At 39.1% G+C, this 18,181-nt stretch overlaps 1 protein-coding gene and 1 pseudogene across 1 annotated transcript; both read right to left on the reverse strand.

Annotated features, from left to right (window-relative positions):
- LOC126629379 (actin-depolymerizing factor 1-like) overlaps positions 1-18,181 on the reverse strand; it is a 69,254-nt pseudogene that overhangs the window by 49,403 nt on the left and 1,670 nt on the right.
- LOC126630240 (mannose-6-phosphate isomerase 2-like) lies at positions 1,339-2,433 on the reverse strand. The gene is made up of 2 exons (XM_050300344.1): positions 2,095-2,433; positions 1,339-1,746 (listed from the first exon to the last, which is right to left on the reverse strand). Exons 1-2 carry the CDS (start codon positions 2,431-2,433, stop codon positions 1,339-1,341), a joined length of 747 nt encoding a protein of 248 aa, XP_050156301.1.

An 18,181-nucleotide genomic window follows, 5' to 3' on the forward strand; every position in this document is an offset into this window, starting at 1 on the left:
CAGTCAAGAGAGTCTTTTGGCTAGAGACTTGAAATTCAGTCCATGTGTGGGCCAAAGTAACTAGATGTTGTCTAAAACTGATACTCGATATGAGGCGGTGCTCAATATGAAATGATGCTTAACTAGAAGTAGTACATGTAGGCTACTCGGCTTGTGGCGTTGAAGGTGAGGGAGTCCCTTTTATAGAATAAGGGCTCGCTTCTCAATACATAAATGATGGGCTAGATTTGATGCTCGCGGCGAAGCGGTTGCTCAATAGGCGGCGATGCTCTTTAATGATGGTGATGGAGTCCATTTTATAGAATAAGGGCTCGCTCCTCAATACATAAGTGATGGGTTAGGAGTGATGCTCATGGTGAGGCGGTTGCTCAGCTGGCGGCAATACTCTCTAATGAAGGTGAGGGAGTCCTTTTTATAGAATAAGGGTTTGCTCCTCAATACATAAGTGATGGGCTAAGAGTCTCTATCTAATGAAGGTGAGGGAGTCCCTTTTATAAAATAAGGGTTCGCTCCTTAATACATGTATTAAGGAGCGAACCCTTATTTATAAATGAAACTTTCGAAGCTGGACCTCTATAAATGAAGCTTTCGAAGCTAATTGACATGAGTGATGTTTATGAATGTTTATGTTGATTGACATGAGTGATGCTCATTTGACATGAGTGATGCTCATGAATGTTTATGTATGATTGACATGAGTGATGCTCATGTATGATTTTTTGGAGGATGTGTTGTATTTTTGATTACTTGGTTGGTGATAATAACGGCAGGCTGCTAAATAATTTTAGAGTATTGGACGTACTTTTGATCACATAGTTGGTGATAATAGCGGCATGCTGCCGAATAATTTTGGAGTACTGTACGTACTTTTGATCACCTGGTTCGTGATAATAAAGGGTGAACCTTAAGTAGAGGGATGAAGGTTGGAGTTTGAAGCCATAAGGTCTGGCTCTCTTGGGCATATAAGCCTTCGTCCTCCACATAACATTTCAGCCCACTATTTTGGGCTTGCTGACATTTTGCCTTTTTTTTTGGCGTGCTGCCTTCTTTCTTTATTTATGATTACCCTCTGGTAGGGTTATACAAATGTCTCCAAAAGATAAGAAAAGTAAATCACATCATTCAAAAAAGCTGCTGGGACTTGGCAACAGCGAGATTTCTCCCTTCACATCAACCTCAGTGGTCCAGCTGTTGGAGGAAACCTTCACGTGGAGGCATGTTTGGTCAGCAGGCAAATAAATGAGCCAAAAGATAATGTGCTTATCTTTTTCCATGTGGTCGACAGTTACAAATCGTTGGTGCCTACTGCGCTTACTGCGTACTGGAGAGTTTTTTTTTTTACTTTTCCTTTTCTCTTTTCCATCGCACCTCTATCTCTGTCTCTGTCTCTGCGCTGCTGTCATGCAAGTGCACCCAATTAATCATTAATACCTTCTTTGCAGTTTGTCCCCTACCCACTTGAGGTCCTACCCAGTCAAATCCCAATATCTCAGATTTTATTTTCTTCTCTTCATTGTTGACCATCACCAAGCTTACGCTCTTCGGCACCAACCTCACCGGCTCGATCCCGAAACAAATTTCCACCCTTAGTTCATTCTCCTTGTAGAGAGAACCTAAAATAGTAGCAACTTGTATCTTAACTCCAACTGAACCTGATCGAAGAAGAGAAACAAACACTTGGACTGCTTGAGAGTGAGATCGAACATCACTGAAAGCATTTTCACGAGTATCAATAAGCTTAAGCAACTGCTTCAACAAATACTCATTCTCTTATACAGATGAGGAACTTTGACGCAGCTGCTTAATGCATTGGGTAACACTTGCCAATGTCCCATCTGCATCCTCTATGCTACTACTACGGTCTCGTGAGCCTATTTTTATAAAAGAATGTGGTGTTGGGGGCCCTGAATCTTGAACTTTTGCATCACTATTCCTTTCCAGATCATTAGGTGTAAGGGTGCTGCCATTGGTGGCAGCATACCTCTATCCCACTGTGGTTGCCATGGCAGCTTTGCTGCTACTCTTCAAGATTCCTTAGGAAAAACCAGCGAAGAGAAAAAACCAACTTTGCTTTTCTCCAGATCTACCTCTTACCGAAAGCACCTTAAATAAAAACGGAAGATTAGCACCCCATTTTTCAATCACCTTGTCTCCAATCACACTAGGATCCTGCGAGATCCAGGCCTTGAGACTCAGGGGCTCTGACCCGAGATCCGCATACAATGACCCAGATTCATGAGTCCCGATCCAGAACTTCGCGTACGGCTTGCCCGGGTCGATGTCAGACTCGAAATTGAGCACGAAAAGCCTGTCGACCTTGGAATTATGGCCGACAATGCCCCAATCGTAATTCTTGACGGAGCATCTTAGCCTGACGGGGAGGCGGCTCCGCTTCTGCTTCTTCTTCATGCTCTTGTCCCACGGCGGTTCCATTTTCTCATTTTGAACCGGCCCAAATTACGGGAATAAAAGATGGTATGGAGGGAAAGGTCGTGTCCAGAGCTTGGCGGAGGCGGCAATGCCGAAAACAATGTCGTTTATCTCTGTCGGTTGGTTTGCTTTATTGGGTTGTTAGGTTTTGAGCTGGAGCATTTGGGAAGTCCGATCTTGGGCGGTGGTGGTGTTGCCGGTGGAGAAGGATGAGGAGAGGTGGAGAGGGGTGAAAGGGTCGCTGTCGTCGGAGTAGGCGGCGCGTGAGGTGGAGACGACCTTGAGAGTGTAGACGATGTAAGTGAGAGAGACGAAGTCGAGAAGCCAGACGAGGAGTTTAGGGGTGGCTCAAGATTAGGAGCCGGGTCCAGGAATTGGGGTCTTTGTGGAACTCCGCATCTGATCCTAAATCACTTTCTCTTGATCTTTCTGGCTTCCTTTCCTTTTTTCTCTCTAAGTCTCTCTCTCCCTCAAAGCTCAAGGCTTTTCGCTGCACTCTATTGATTTTGGTCTATCTGAAATCCCTGGTTGTAGATCGAGTACGATATCGGGTTATGCAGATTCATAGTGGACAATGATGAGGTCTCACGGTGGTGAGATGAAAAAATGAAAGCGAACCGACATAGCTTTTTGTGTCGTTTCCCCACAGACGACGCCAAATGTTGATGCATAAAACCGGAGGGGTCTTAGACCAACGTAAATCCGATCGTGAATCATGCAAATGCCCAAGAACACAAAGATGTATCGTGGTTCACCCCAATGTTTGGGCTACGTCCACACTAATGTTGATTATATTTCTCTGTATGGATGTATGAGTTACAAGTGTGAGGGGGAGTCCCCCCAGAGAAAGAGAGAGTTTAAGAGAGTTTCTCTGTTTGTGAGCCTTGTGGCTTCTGTATGTGAGGATGAGACCTCAGGATTGTGAGGGTGAGGAGGCCCTTTTATAGACTAAGGGCTCCTCCCCTTTTACATAAATCATAGGCTCAATGTCTAGAAGCCCAAGTAACGAGACCCAATATAATATGGTACCAACAATATCAATTTGGCCTTCCTTAGTAGTGATATCAATTCGATCTTTATAAAAGTTGAATGCTTTAAAATTACAGTGAATAAGTAGTTTATGTTAATGTAGGATACTTTCAACAAAATTCATATAATCATAAGAAACAAAAGTATCACCACAAGGGAGGGACAATCATTCATGCTAGGAAGGCTCACAAAATTGTATAAAATATGAGTTATGAAAATTTATAGTTGTATTCTTATATTTTAATGATATTACAATTTGTTTTCTAACCAAAAATAGAAAAAGAAATATCATACTCCAATTTAGGTGCCCACACAAGGCATCCTTTTTTAAAAACACAATTTTCAACTTTGACACCAATGAATTAGTGTGGCATTGTTTTAGGTGGCACCCATCTATTAAGGGTAGCCATTGTTACTATAGAGACTTCTCTATAGGACATATACACCTATTTAGTGCTTGCTTGGTGGCAATTGAGGTTTGCTACCAATGTCAGTGCCCACTCTTTATAATAGACACCAATGAAAAGGGTGTCCTCTAGCCAAAATTCTAGTAGTGACCTATACAAAATACACAATTTTTTTCTTGATCCATATGCTTATGTCCATGCAGATAGAGAGAGGCAACAATTGCTGAGGCTCAAGCTTTAGGGGTAGTAGTTCGCTCTCAAGATCCTTTGTATGGAGGTGTTCAAAGAAATGTGAAGTCTTCAAGTGACAATGTCCATGTTTGTTGGAGGTTTTTGGATAGTTTGGTATTTCTTTGTATATCTCATCGTTTTGTTGTTTACATTAGAAGACTACTTGTTGTAGTTTTTTCTTTTTTGTTCGGACATCTTGTATGTATATTTTCATATATTTTATAATTAAATACTTTTTCTTGGTTTATTAATTATTGTTTAGAATTTAATTACAATATTTATTAAAAATTAAACAAAAAATATTTTTGCCAAAAAAAAAAAACAAGGGTTTGAGTGACGCATGTCCCTACGTCGCGCAAAGTGGTTTTGCGCGACATAGGGACATGAGTCGTGCAAAGTAGTTTTGTGCGACGTAGGGATCTGTGTCTCACAAAGCAGTTTTGAGCAACGCATGTTACTTCTTCGTCACTCAAACCCTACTGTCATTGCCTTACCACGATGGTTAATGCGTGACGAAGGTTCGTTGCGCTAATTTTTGCGCGACGTTTTTTGACTTTGCGCGATGAAGGACCTGCGTCGTGCAAAGTGTTTTTTGTACTAGTGCAATCTAAGAGCATGTGTGGTATCATTTACAACTTTTGATAAGGAAAGCTAAATATCTAAAACTAGACTACACACACAGCAGTCGTCCAATCACACATGCACAACAGTTGTTCTAATCACACATGCAGCCAATCCAGACTCCCTAATTGCAGATCTTTCCCCATTGTCATTGAGAAGTTGACCCATGAATACCCAGATGACCTAAACTTTGATTTAGGTTCTGATTTGCCAATTGGTCCTAAAAAAATTAGGAAGAAAAATAGGGAGATGAATGGAGAAAAATAGGAAGAAAATGAGGGAGACGAAGAGGAGACGGGTGAAGAAAAAGAGGGTGAGGGATGGAGAAATATTAGGAAGCAAAAGAGGGTGAGGGGAGAAAAATTAAGAATTAAAAGGAGGGAGATGAACGAAGAAAAATAGGAAGGAATTCTAGAATGAAAAAAATATAGAAGTATAATAAAATATTAATAAATATGAATTAAATAATATAAATATTAGAATTTGTTATTATTTCGTTTCTTATTCCGATACTGCACCAAATGCTTTACTAAATTAGTTTAACTTAGTCTATTCTAAGCCAGCCCAACTTAGTCTACTCTAAACCAGTCTAGGTTAGTCCTTAAATCTAGGCTAGTCCGAAATAGTCCGGTGCAACAAATGTCTCTTTAAGATATCAATAAATATCCAACTCATGTTATAATATGTTATACAAACCTTAAATTTATTTAATTAATTACCATGAAAATTAATTCCGCTTAGAAGAAAATTAGCGAGTGGTGCTAACAAACCAGGTCTTGGTGTAACGATGAAAATATTAACAAAATTTCTTTTGAAATCTGTCCCATTCAGTTATCCTCTGAAGCATTAAATCTTTTCCCACATAATGCAAAAGACTTGGAGAGAAATCAATCTATGATGGAAGAGAGAAAATTTTGCCTTACGAAGCTGTAGGCAATTCAAAGCGTTAAAGAACTACTTCCTAATATGCATGGTTTCCGAAACTAATTGGTACACAAAAAATTTCAAATAACAAAAAGCATTGTCACGGAGAACCAACATGCTTGGTATTACTATCAACAAAAGGCGGGATTTGGCAAAAAGAACCGCAAGTTGCGGCTAATCGTAGAAACTTTTTTAATTAAGGAAATTCCTAGGCATTTATTTGCCACGCAGACTACCTTTGCATCACGTCGGTCTCCATTAGATAAAGCTTCCAGAGCTAGTATGACCAGATGCATCGAACCATGACTAGAATTCTTCACCAATTTGTTAAGTTAATAATTTGTAAGAAAAACATACATGACCATTGTTGATGCACAAAATTAGTAAGGATTTTGGTACAACATAAAGTGTTAAGTTTGTGACCTTCGCTAGATTACTCCGGTCACTAGTGTGGATAAGTATGTAAATGGATAGGGATAGGGAAGCAAACACAAGATGTACGTGGTTCACCCAGATTGGCTATGTCCACGGAGTAGAGGAGTTCTCATTAATTGTGAAGGGGTTTACACAAGTACATAGGTTCAAGCTCTCCTTTAGTGAGTACTAGTGAATGATTTAGTACAAATGACATTAGGAAATATTGTGAGAGAATGATCTCTATTTATAGAAGAGTTTCTAACTTTATTCTGACATTGACACGTGTCGTGTTGTGATTGGCTTCTGATGTTGACACGTATCGCGTTGTGATTGACTTATGATGTCGACACATGTCGCATTGTGATTGACCTCCTGGTTGGAGAGAAACTCTTCTGGGTCCTTGACGGTATAACGTTGATCAGTGCTCAGTAATTTTGGGATTGGTCAAGTATGGTACAAACAATACTCCCCTAAGTTCCCGAGTGAGGGAAACCCCTCGGTTGGGGACTTGCAAGATCCAAGCCGCTGAGTAATCACAAAACTTCTAAGTACTGAAGTGTGGTATCATTTTCACTTGCCTTATTTGTCTCATATGTAGATGTGACATCTTTTCTGAAAGTACTTTTCCTCCATCCAGGGGTGGTATCCTTAATCGGTGGAGATGCACAAGGTAATGTATCAATTTCACTTGAAGCTTACTTGTAGTTTCAGGCTTGGTCAAGCGCGATACAAACCATGTAGTAGGAGTCCCCCAAGTCGCCGAGCTAGGAGATCCGCCGAAATAGGTGATAGACAAGGTAAGTAATCAGAGCTCCCAGCAATCAGTCCTAGATCAGAAGTTTGATTTCGAGTTCCGGCTGATTGTTCTTATTCTCCCTATCTTGTAGGCAGCAGGAAGGATAAAAAGAAGAAAAAAGAGAATAGATGACATGAGATACTTTTGCTTTTAAAGAAGTAACTTTCCACAAGCTTATTCTTGAACTAGGCTGGAGGGTTTTCTGGTTTCCTCTAGAGTATAAGGTCAACTCAAGAATTTGAGGGTCAAAACAAGTCCATCAAATCAAGAGTGCGTTCGACCTTGATGATATGAGATACTTTTGTTGTTGACAAAGTAATAGATGAATCGACACGTGTTCTGTTGTGCTTGTATCCACATGCTTCCTTGTATCATTCTCATTTGCCCTATCTGTTCCTCAGGCAGATGTGGTATCTTTTCTGGAAGCATAAGATGTTGAAGATGAGTACTCGAGAGCAATTCCAGGTAAGTAATCAGGCAATGAGTTTCAGGTAGTTAGTTCCTGACTGGAAGCTTGATTTCAAGTGCTGACTGATTTCTCTCTTTTTCCTTGTCTTGCAGGTAAGAACAAGGCCAAAGGAAAATACAGGGAAAAAACATAATATGGGATACTCTTACTTTTAACCCTGATGATATGAGATACTCTGGCTCTGGTGTGGCTTGTTTACAGAGGTATTATTGGGGAAAAAATAAGCTGAGTATTTCGAGAGATTCTGCTGAGAGTGCCCTCTCGAATGTGAAGAAAAGTTAAGAATTTTTTTTATTTGCAGGTTTGCTTGGCTGTGGAGGATGAAGGTCGACATATGTATGAATTATCCCAACAGTGAGTAGTAACGCTGTTCCTTTACCTTTCTCGGTCATATCAATGTAGTATGAACTGCAAGATTCACGTGTTTTAACTTTGTCAGAGCACTTTGAAAAAGTGGTTTGTGGTATCTGGAAAGCTGATGTTGTGTGTGAAGATTGCAGATAGCTTTATCCAAGGAAATCTGGCTCTCGAAGTTCAGAGAACGGTGCCTCTTCGATTTTCGAACAAGCAATCCTGTCAGGGACCTGGCTTTCGAGATTCAGAGAACGGTGCCTCTTTGATTTTTGAGAAAACAATCTTGTTGGAAGTATGGCTTTTGAGATTCGGAGAACGGTGCCTCTTCGATTTTTGAGAAAGCAATCCTGTTGTGAGTCTGGCTCTCGAGAGTCGGATAACAGTGCCTCTTCAATTTTTGAGAAAGCAATCCTGGTGGAAGTTTGGTTCTCGAGATTTGGGGAATGGTGCCTCTTCGATTTTTGAGCAAGTAATCCTATTGGGAGTGTTTTCTTGATGTGAGTAAAGGTTGGACATTTTTGCCAATCTGCCTTGCCACAGAGCATGGAGGTTGACACACACAGGGACTTTCTAGTTATTAAGCAGTGGTGCTGTTCCTTTACCCTTGTGGGTAATGGTAGGGTAGTTGGACCTTCAAAATTTATGTATCTAAATTTTGTCAGAGATCTTTGGCAAAGTTATCTGTGGTACCCGAGGAGTTGATGTTGCGTGTGGGGATTGTTGACGTATTTTACTCAGGAAAATCTGCTTCTCGAAATCCGGAGAGTGGTGCCTCTTCGATTTTTGAACCAACGACCCCGTTGCCCTTTCTTTTATAGGGGCACCAATTATGTGCAAGAAGTACGTTCAGAAAGTTATTGCTTACATGCATTTTCTCCTTATTTTTGTATTTCAGAGATTTATTGCACCTCATTTCTGAGAATGTCTGGCCCATCCGACCGTTGTTTTGACTTGAACTTTGGTGAAGAGGCAGCCAAGCCTTCTTAAGACAACATATGGTGCCCATCATTCTTATCCCTTACTGGTCTTCTTACCGTTGGGGACTTTGTGATGAAGAATGATAAGACCGCTGCGGTGGTGGCCAGGAACTTTCTCACTCCCAAAGATAACAGTCTACTTTCCAAACTGTTTGATGAGTTGGTTGTTAAGGATTCTCTGGCTCTCAGTGTTCAGTGTGCAAGTTCTGTGTCTAATATGGCCCAACGCCTATTTGCTCGAACCCGCCAAGTTGAATCATTGGCGGCTGAAGTGATAAGTCTCAAACAGGAGATCAGAGGGCTCAAACATGAGAATAAACAGTTGCACAAGCTCGCACATGACTATGCTACAAACATGAAGAGGAAGCTCGACCAGCTGCAGGAATCTGATGGTTAGATTTTACTTGATCATCAAAGGTTTGTGGGTTTGTTCCAAAGGCATTTATTGATTTCGTCTTCTGGGGTTGTACCGCGTAATAAAGCTCCAAATGATTAACCTTTGATGCCTCCTCCTTCTGGGGTTCTGCCTAGTACTGAGGCTCTGAATAATCACCCTCCGGTGCCTCCTTTTTCTGGGGCTCTGCCGACTGCTAAGACTTCTCCTGAGTAACCTTTGTGAATGCTCCCTCTTGTTTGTTTATTTTAATTCATGTATATGTGCATATTTGTAACTTATCGGAGATATCAATAAACAAGCTTTGCTTTATTTCAACGTATTGTGTTAAATACACCAAGGTCTTTTTCACTAAGTTCTTTGATTTTTTTTCTTTTGTTGAAACTTGTATGTTGAAGCTTTGAGAGTGAAGCATGTATGTTAAGGTAGTGCTTCCTTAATTTCCTGAGTGAGGAAAACTTCTCGGTTGGAGACTTGAAAAATCCAAGTCACTGAGTGGTCGTTAGACTTTCAAGTATCAAAGTGCAGTAGCATATGATAGGAGTCCCCCATGTCTTCGGTCGAAGAAGTTGATGAATGAGGCATTTCCTTTCTAAGTGGTAGCCCAAAACTCATTCTTCATATATATTTGTTATGAAAGTTGTTAGGCCCAAAGAAGAGGAGGCTTAGGCAATTTTTTTTTTGAATTTTTTTTTTCGAATTTTCGAATATTTGAATTTCCTAATATATATATATATATATATATATATATATATATATATATATATATATATAAGTTTTGTAGGTGAAACTTTGAGGTTGAAACTTTGTTGGATACCATGAATTGATTTTGCTTCACACTATCTTGATCAAGATAGTGTGAAGCTTTTGTGTTGAAGATTTGTAGTTGAAGCTTTTGTGGGTAAAGCCTTTGTGGTGGGTAAAGCTTTTGTGGGTGAAGCTTTTGTTGGTGAAGCTTTTATGGGTGAAGCTATTGTGGGTAAAGCTTTTGTGTTGAAGTTTTGTAGGTGAAGCTTTGTAGGTGAAGCTTTGTAGGTGAAGCTTTTGTATGTGAAGTTTTGGAATTGAAGCGTTGTAGGTGAAGCTTTTGTTGAGTACCATGAATTGATTTTGCTTCACACTATCTTGATCAAGATAGTATGAAGCTTTTGAGAATTTGTAGGTGTTCTCCATTGATGAAGCTTTGTTGAATTTCCTTTTTTTTTTCGGGAAAACTAGAAATTTGTTGAATTTCTCAATTTCCCTTTTTTTTTTGGGAAACTAGAAATTTGAAAATGTGGGAGGGACAACATATACAAATTTTGCTTCCACACTGTTGAGTAAGAGATTGTGATGTAAGCCACACCTTGTAGTAGTCGAAGGTTTGGATGAACCATATAAATTGAATTTGCTTTGAACAGTCTTGATCAAGAGTGTGTGAAGCTTTCTATGAGTTGTAGTTGCCCTTCATTGATGAAGCTTTTGTTGGCACCATAAATTGGTTTTGCTTCACACTGTCTTGATCAAGAGTGTGTGAAGCTTTTGAGAATTATGGTTGAACTCATTTGCTGAAGCTCTTGTTGGCACCATAAATTGGTTTTGCTTCACACTGTCTTGATCGAGAGTGTGTGAAGCTTTTGAGAATTGTGGTTGCCCTCCATGATGAAGATCTCGTTGGCACCATAAATTGGTTTTGTTTCACACTGTCTTGATTAAGAGTGTGTAAAGCTTTTGAGAATTATGGTTGAACTCCATTGATGAAGCTCTTGTTGGCACCATAAATTAGTTTTGCTTCACACTGTCTTGATCAAAAGTGTGTGAAGCTTTTGAGAATTGTGGTTGCCCTCCATTGATGAAGCTTTTGTTGGCACCATAAATTGGTTTTGCTTCACACTGTCTTGATCAAGAGTGTGTGAAGCTTTTGAGAATTGTTGTTGAACTCCTTTGATGAAGCTCTTGTTGGCACTATAAATTGGTTTTGCTTTACACTGTCTTGATTAAGAATGTGTGAAGCTTTTGAGAATTGTGGTTGAACTCCTTTGATGAAGCTCTTGTTGGCACCATAAATTGGTTTTGCTTCACACTGTCTTGATCAAGAGTGTGTGAAGCTTTCTACGAGTTGTAGTGTTTGCATTGTTACAGAGGAGAAATGTCTTAAACAGATGTAAGAGGGCTGAATAGCTTGATTTTCGTATGCCATGCACTGAAGTTGTTGTTGGCTTGTAATAAGACTTTTTTTGTGACTATAACTCTTGTTGAGCATAAGTGCTCCTCTAGTTGACTTGTCAAGTTTAAGGGTTTTTTATTATTTGTGAATGCTAGGAGTTCACATGTACAAGTTGTACCACTTGTCTTAAAGTAGGTGGAATGAATGGTGAGTTGCTTTCATCACTTGGTTGGTGGTACGAAGGTGAGTTCCTTCATCACCTTTCATTATATTTCATCACCTGGTTAGTGGCATGAATGTCAAGTTGCCAAATGATATTAGAGTACGGCTTGTACATTTCATCACCTAGTTAGTGGCATGAAGGAGAGTACGACTTGTACATTTCATCACCTGGTTGGTGGCATGAAGGAGAGTACGGGTTGTACATTTCATCACCTTGTTGGTGGCATGAAGATGAATTCCTTCTTCACTTGGTTGGTGGCATGAGTGGCAAGTTGCCAAATGATATTAGAGTACGGGTTGTACATTTCATCACCTGGTTGGTGGCACGAAGGAGAGTACGGGTTGTACATTTCATCACCTAGTTGGTGGCATGAAGATGAGTTCCTTCTTCACCTGGTTGGTGGCATGAGTGGCAAATTGCCAAATGATATTAGAGTACGGGTTGTACATTTCATCACCTGGTTGGTGGCATGAAGGAGAGTACATGTTGTACATTTCATCACCTGGTTGGTGGCATGAAGATGAGTTCCTTCTTCACTTGGTTGGTGACATGAGTGGCAAGTTGCCAAATGATATTAAAGTACCGGTTGTACATTTCATTATATGGTTGGTGACATGATATTAGAGTACAGGTTGTACATTTCATCATCTGGTTGGTGGCATGAAGGAGAGTACAGGTTGTACATTTTCCACAGACGGCGCCAAATGTTGATGCACAAAATCGGTGAGAACTTTCGTACAACAGAAAGTGTTAAGTTTGTGACCTTCGCTAGATTGCTTCGGTCACTAGTGTGGATAAGTATGTAAATGGATAAGGACAGGGAAGCAAACACAAGATGTACGTGGTTCATCCAGATTGGCTACATCCACGGAGTAGAGGAGTTCTCCTTAATTGTGAAGGGTTTACACAAGTACATAGGTTCAAGCTCTCCTTTAGTGAGTACTAGTGAATGATTTAGTACAAATGACATTAGGAAATATTGTGAGAGAATGATCTCTATTTATAGAAGAGTTTCTAGCTTTGTTTTGACATTGACACGTGTTGTGTTGCGATTGGCTTCTGATGTTGACACGTGTCGCGCTGTGATTGGCTTTTGATGTTGACACGTGTCGTACTGTGATTGGTCTCCTGGTTGGAGGGAAACTCTTCTGGGTCGTTGACGGTATAACGTTGACCAGTGCTTAGTAATTTCGGGATTGGTCAAGTATGGTACAAACAACCATCAAAGCATAAATATGCATTTTGTCGGTAATTTATATTTCTTTCCAGCTTTACTCAGCAAGCTACGGGAGGAGGGCATTCCAATTCAAAAAGTAATGAAATGAAACATCAAGAAATGCAGAAATCCTATGTTAGCTCCTATACTTTTAGCTAATAAATACAAGATACTAGAATCTTCAAGTGATAGGAAACTATCTAATATACTTCTAATAATCCATTGTTAGCTCACGTTTTGATTCATGGAGTCGGTAAGTTTGCTGGACAAGGTGTGGTCTATGAGACACTGCATTTAAGCGCTCTTCCGAACTATACCACTGGTGGGACCATACGCATTGTGGTGAACAACCAAGTTGCATTTGTTAGCCGTGATGATCAAAACACATATCAGTTATCAAGCATACGTAAAGAGTACTTGTCGAGGATGCAGCTGCCATGCGAACAGAAATTGATCGAGATAAACACCAACTCTTTTGCAAACTCCTAGCCTTATAACAATGCTTTATGGGAGGCCTTACTTGTCGTGTCTAGGGTTAGCAGGGACCGGTGTTTATATATTAGCCAAGGAGTCTTAGATTCCGTCCATAAAGAAAAGCTAAAACTCTCCTTTCTTGGCTCTCAAGTATCATAATCATATATTATTAAGGATTCTATCAAACCTACTTATAATGTAAGACACTTAATGTAGGACTAATATGAGGATCAATTAAATCACAGCTTTACTGATTTCCAACTTATACATTCCTATTACACATAGTAGACCATTTATGGTTGATTTATATTGAATAAATCCAACATTCTCCCACTTGGTCTATGAATTGTGATGATCATGTTTCAAATATGTATCGGAAATCATGTTTCATCTAGAGATGAAACCTTAACTCAAGAACTGTCTTACTCCATATCATCTCAGGTCTACCGTATTGTAACTTTAATAAGTTACACCTTATGTTTTTGAACAGCCTATATGTTTGCCTATGCAAACTTTTCCATCATTCCAAAAAAAACTCTTCAACTTTCTGCAATTCAAAAAGAATAAAATGAAGACAAAATATACATATGCATGCCTGCATTACGTGAACACAATTATTAAAAACAACATTTATTCAAACCAAACTCGGAACCAAACTACATCTTTTAAAAACAAAAACTTAGTGAGTTTAACTCACTTATTTGCACTGTAACTAGAAACAGTTTTCTACTCCCACTAATTCAGCATATCAAAATTCGAGGTCCCATATTTTCCACGTGTTGTTTGAAAACCTTGACTGGAAGTGGTTTGTTCAAGGGATTTGCAAGCATTGATACTGTATCAATGTAACTGATCTTTATAAACCCTTGCTTGATCTTTTCCCTATTTAACTTATACTTGATATGCATATGCTTAGTTTTGGAAGACTTCTTATTGTTCTTGGAATAGAAAACTGCTGCAGTGTTGTCACAAAATATCTGTAATGGATTTGTGACAATGTTTAGGACTTTCTTTCCTTCTATGAACTTACCAAACCAAACTGCTTAAGAAGTGGCCTCAAAACAAGCCATGTATTCTGCCATCATAGTAAAGGTAGCTATGTTCTTCTGTTTCATACTTTTCCACGAGATGGCACCTCCTGCCATCATAAAAATATAGCTCGAGGTAGACTTCAATGAATCTTGACACCCTGCATAATCTGAGTCACAGTAACGAACCAACTCGAGGTTGTCACTTCTCTTGTATACTAATTTATAATCTTTTGTTTTCTACAAATATCTTAACACCTTCTTTGCTGCAATCCAATGAGCATGTCCAGGATTCAATTGATATCTCCCTAATAAGCTCAATGTAAAAGCAATGTCAGGTCTAGTGCACACTTGTGCATACATTAGACTCCCAACAACTTAGGCATCCGGTTTGTCATTCATCTCAAGCTTTTCAGCTTCAGTTTTAGGGCTTTGCAGCTTGCTCAGTTTATCTCCTTTAGTCATTGGCACATCACAACCACTGCATGTTGACATATTGAACCTCTTGAGTATCTTGTCAATATATCCCTTCTGTGATAGCCCAAGCCAACCCCTCATTTTGTCACGAGTGATTTCTATCCCCAAAACATAAGATGCTTCACCCATATCCTTCATTTCAAAGTTGTCACCGAGTATTAATTTTGTTTCATGCAACAAAGTCAAATTAATGCTAGCTATGAGGATATCATCCACATATAGCACCAATATATTGAAGTGTCTTCCATTGGAATTAAAATATATGCATTCATCTTCAGAATTCTCAACAAAACCATGTGATTGCATGACTTCATCGAATCTCAAATACCATTGCCTCGATGGCTGCTTTAAGCCATAAATTGATTTTCTGAGTTTGCATACTAATTCCTTTCCATCAAATTCAATGAATCCTTGAGGCTGCTTCATGTAAATTTCTTCCTCCAAAAAACCATTTAGGAATGCAGTTTTTACATCCATTTGATGTAGATGGAGATATAGTGAGCTACCAAGGCCATTACAAACTTGAATGAATCTTTTGTTGAGACTGGTGAGAATGTCTCAGTGTAATTGATTCCCTCTTGTTGAGTGTATCCCTTGGGTACAAGTCTAGCCTTAAATCTCTCAATTTCCCCTTTGGAGTCCTTCTTGGTCTTAAACACCCACCTACATCCAATTGGTTTTGCTCCCTTTGGTAATACTGCCAGTTCCCAAACTTTATTCTTTTCCATAGATTCAAGTTCACTCTCCATGGCTTTTATCCATTCTTCTCATTGCAGTTTACTTATAGCCTCCTTATATGTAGAAGGTTCACCAATGTTGATATCTGCTTCACTCAAATACAACATAAAATCGTCTGGAATTGTTGGTTTTCTCACTCTTGTAGATATTCGAAGCTCATGAGCTAAAACCTCCGGGATTGTTTCTGTGACTTGTATTGGTTCTTGTGGAACATCATTTGCAGCATCATGCTCTTCCATATTGCCTGTAGTATTATCAATGGCATCCCTTGTGTCATTTTGCATAATATTCTCAACAATTTTAGCAGCTGGTGATTAGGGAAAATTGTCTTCTGCATCTTCTTGTGAATTAAACTCATCTACTTCTTCAAAGACCAAGCTGTGATTCGAAACTCCTTCTGTCATTTCTTCTATGAACTTAACTTTATTTGTCTTAATGAATCGCATGGAATTTCCAGGACAATAAAATCTGTACCCTTTGGTTCTTGGTGGATAACCAATGAAATAACAACTCATAGTTTTTGGATCTAACTTCCTTTCTTGAGGATTGTATACCCTAGCTTCTGCTTTACACCCCCATATTCTCAAATGCAACAAGCTAGGTAAGCTAGGTTTTCTGTTGTTCCAAAGTTCAAATGGTGTTGAAGTAACATACTTGCTTGGTGCCCTATTGCAAATATAGTTTGCAGTTTTAATTACATCACCCCACAGAAACAATGGCAAGTTGGTAGTACTCATCATACTTCTAACCATATCCTTCAAAGTACGATTTTTTCTTTCAGAGACACCATTATGTTATGGTGTTCCAGGATTTGTATATTGAGCTACAATTCCTTCACTTTGCAGATAAAGTGCAAAAACTCCTGGATTCCTTCCATGTTCAGTGTATCTTTCATAGTATTCACCACCTCTATCAGATCTTACTGTTTTTATTTTCTTATCCAACTTTTTTTCAACTTCAGCTTTGTAAATTTGAAAAGCACTTAGGGCACATGACTTCTCAATAAGCAGATATAAGTAGCAATACCTCGAATAATCGTCTATGAACGTGATGAAGTACTTATAACCATCATAAGTAGGTGTAGGGAAAGGGCCATATATATCAGTGTGTACAAGCTCTAGTAATCCATTGCTCCTGGTTGCATCTTTCTTGTGTGTACTTGTCATTTTTCCCTTAATGCATTCAATACATATGACCGGATTATCAAATTCAAGTGGTGGGAGTATGCCATTTTTACTCAGATTCTTTATTCTTTCAATCGAGATGTGCCCTAGCCTCTTGTGCCAAAGAGTGGAGGAAGTCTCATTGTGATTCAATTTTTTTGACCTATCAAATGTGCTACACAATTTGATTCTTTACAATTTAGTCTAAACATGCCACCAATATGTAAACCATTCCCAACAATCTGAGAGTTTTTGTAAATCGAAAAGCCACTGTTATTTATTGAAAATACAAAATCCTTCATAACCAGCTGATTAACTAATACTAAATTCCTTCGAATTGAAGGTACATATCACAGATTCTCAAGGTCTAATGTAAAACCAGACTTTAACTTTATTTTAACTATTCCAATGAACTTAACATCAGCTATTCCTCCATTCCTAATGATCACTGAGACTTCATCCCTTCTTGACACTTTCTTGCTTATGAAGTCTTGTAAAGAGTTTGTCACATGTATTGAAGCACCATTGTCAATCCACTAAGAATCTGTAGCATATTCAACATTATTTGCTGTGCTCCTGTCTCGCAGTGTTGTTGTGGTGATCAGTCACCATATTCACATTCTTTTCAAAAATTTCATGCCTTATATGTTGTTCCTCATGCACACAAATTGCAATCAGTTCATTAAGGCTCCACTTCTCCTTCTGTGCATTGTATGCAAGGTTCTAAAAATGCTAGGTGCTAATCGGGCGGTGGGCTAGCGCCAAGTGCCTAGGCGGCTAGGCGGGGTCTAGGTGGGCGCCTAGGTGAATTTAAGTAAATTTCTTATATATTTTATGAATTAATTAAATTTACTATATCAAATGTAAATAATTATTGACTAATATGCTATTTCTTATAGAAGAACATACATATGTGAATGTTTTATGTACATATATGATATGCTTGCCTAGGAAAAAAAACAAAATATTATCTAAATAATTTATAATTTATATCATATATATATATATATATGTGTGTGTGTGTACACACACACACACAATATATATCCCAAACTTTTAAAAATATAAAAAGCCCACATAGTGGGTGGTTTTCATTATTAAAACCATCAAGCCATCCACCTCACCTCTGCTTTTTCACATCACCCGTCCACCTTGGGTGGTTTTCATAATTAAAACCACCAGAGTTCATGATTTTCGTAATTAAAACCATCACCTTTTGACTTGGATTTGAGATGTTTAAGTCTCTCTCTCTATTTACATCACTCGTCCTCAACATGTAGCACCACATATTGAAATGTTTAAGTCTCTCTATCTCTCTCTGTCTTCACAATCTCTCTTCTCTCATCTTCACAGACGAGCTGTAGAAATTCATCGACAACACTTTTTCTTCCCTCATCCTCATTGAGACGAGCTGTAAAAATTCACCGGCATTCTCTCTCTCTCTCTCTCTCTTCGCACTCTTTCTTCCCTCATCTTCACAGAGATGAGCTACATAAATTTTTCGGGGCTCTGCTGCTACGTACGAGATTGGAAGTTGTAGATCCTTAGCGAAAATTGTAGCAAGTGTGGGATTTGCAGCTAGATTCAAAACGCCTAAACTGTCGCCTAGTACCGCTTAGCCTGCCTTAGGCACCTAGCGAGCGCCTAGGTGGCCGCCTATGTCCTTC

Source organism: Malus sylvestris, chromosome 7, assembly GCF_916048215.2.
Source record: "Malus sylvestris chromosome 7, drMalSylv7.2, whole genome shotgun sequence".
Taxonomy (NCBI): Eukaryota; Viridiplantae; Streptophyta; class Magnoliopsida; order Rosales; family Rosaceae; genus Malus; species Malus sylvestris.

Coding starts and splice junctions, on each gene's coding strand:
- LOC126630240 (XM_050300344.1), bottom strand. CDS start 2,433: ATGGAACCGCCGTGGGACAAGAGCATGAAGAAGAAGCAGAAGCGGAGC. Junction 1,747..2,094: donor TTTTATTTAAGGTGCTTTCG/GTAAGAGGTAGA, acceptor TTGTTGAAGCAG/TTGCTTAAGCTTATTGATAC.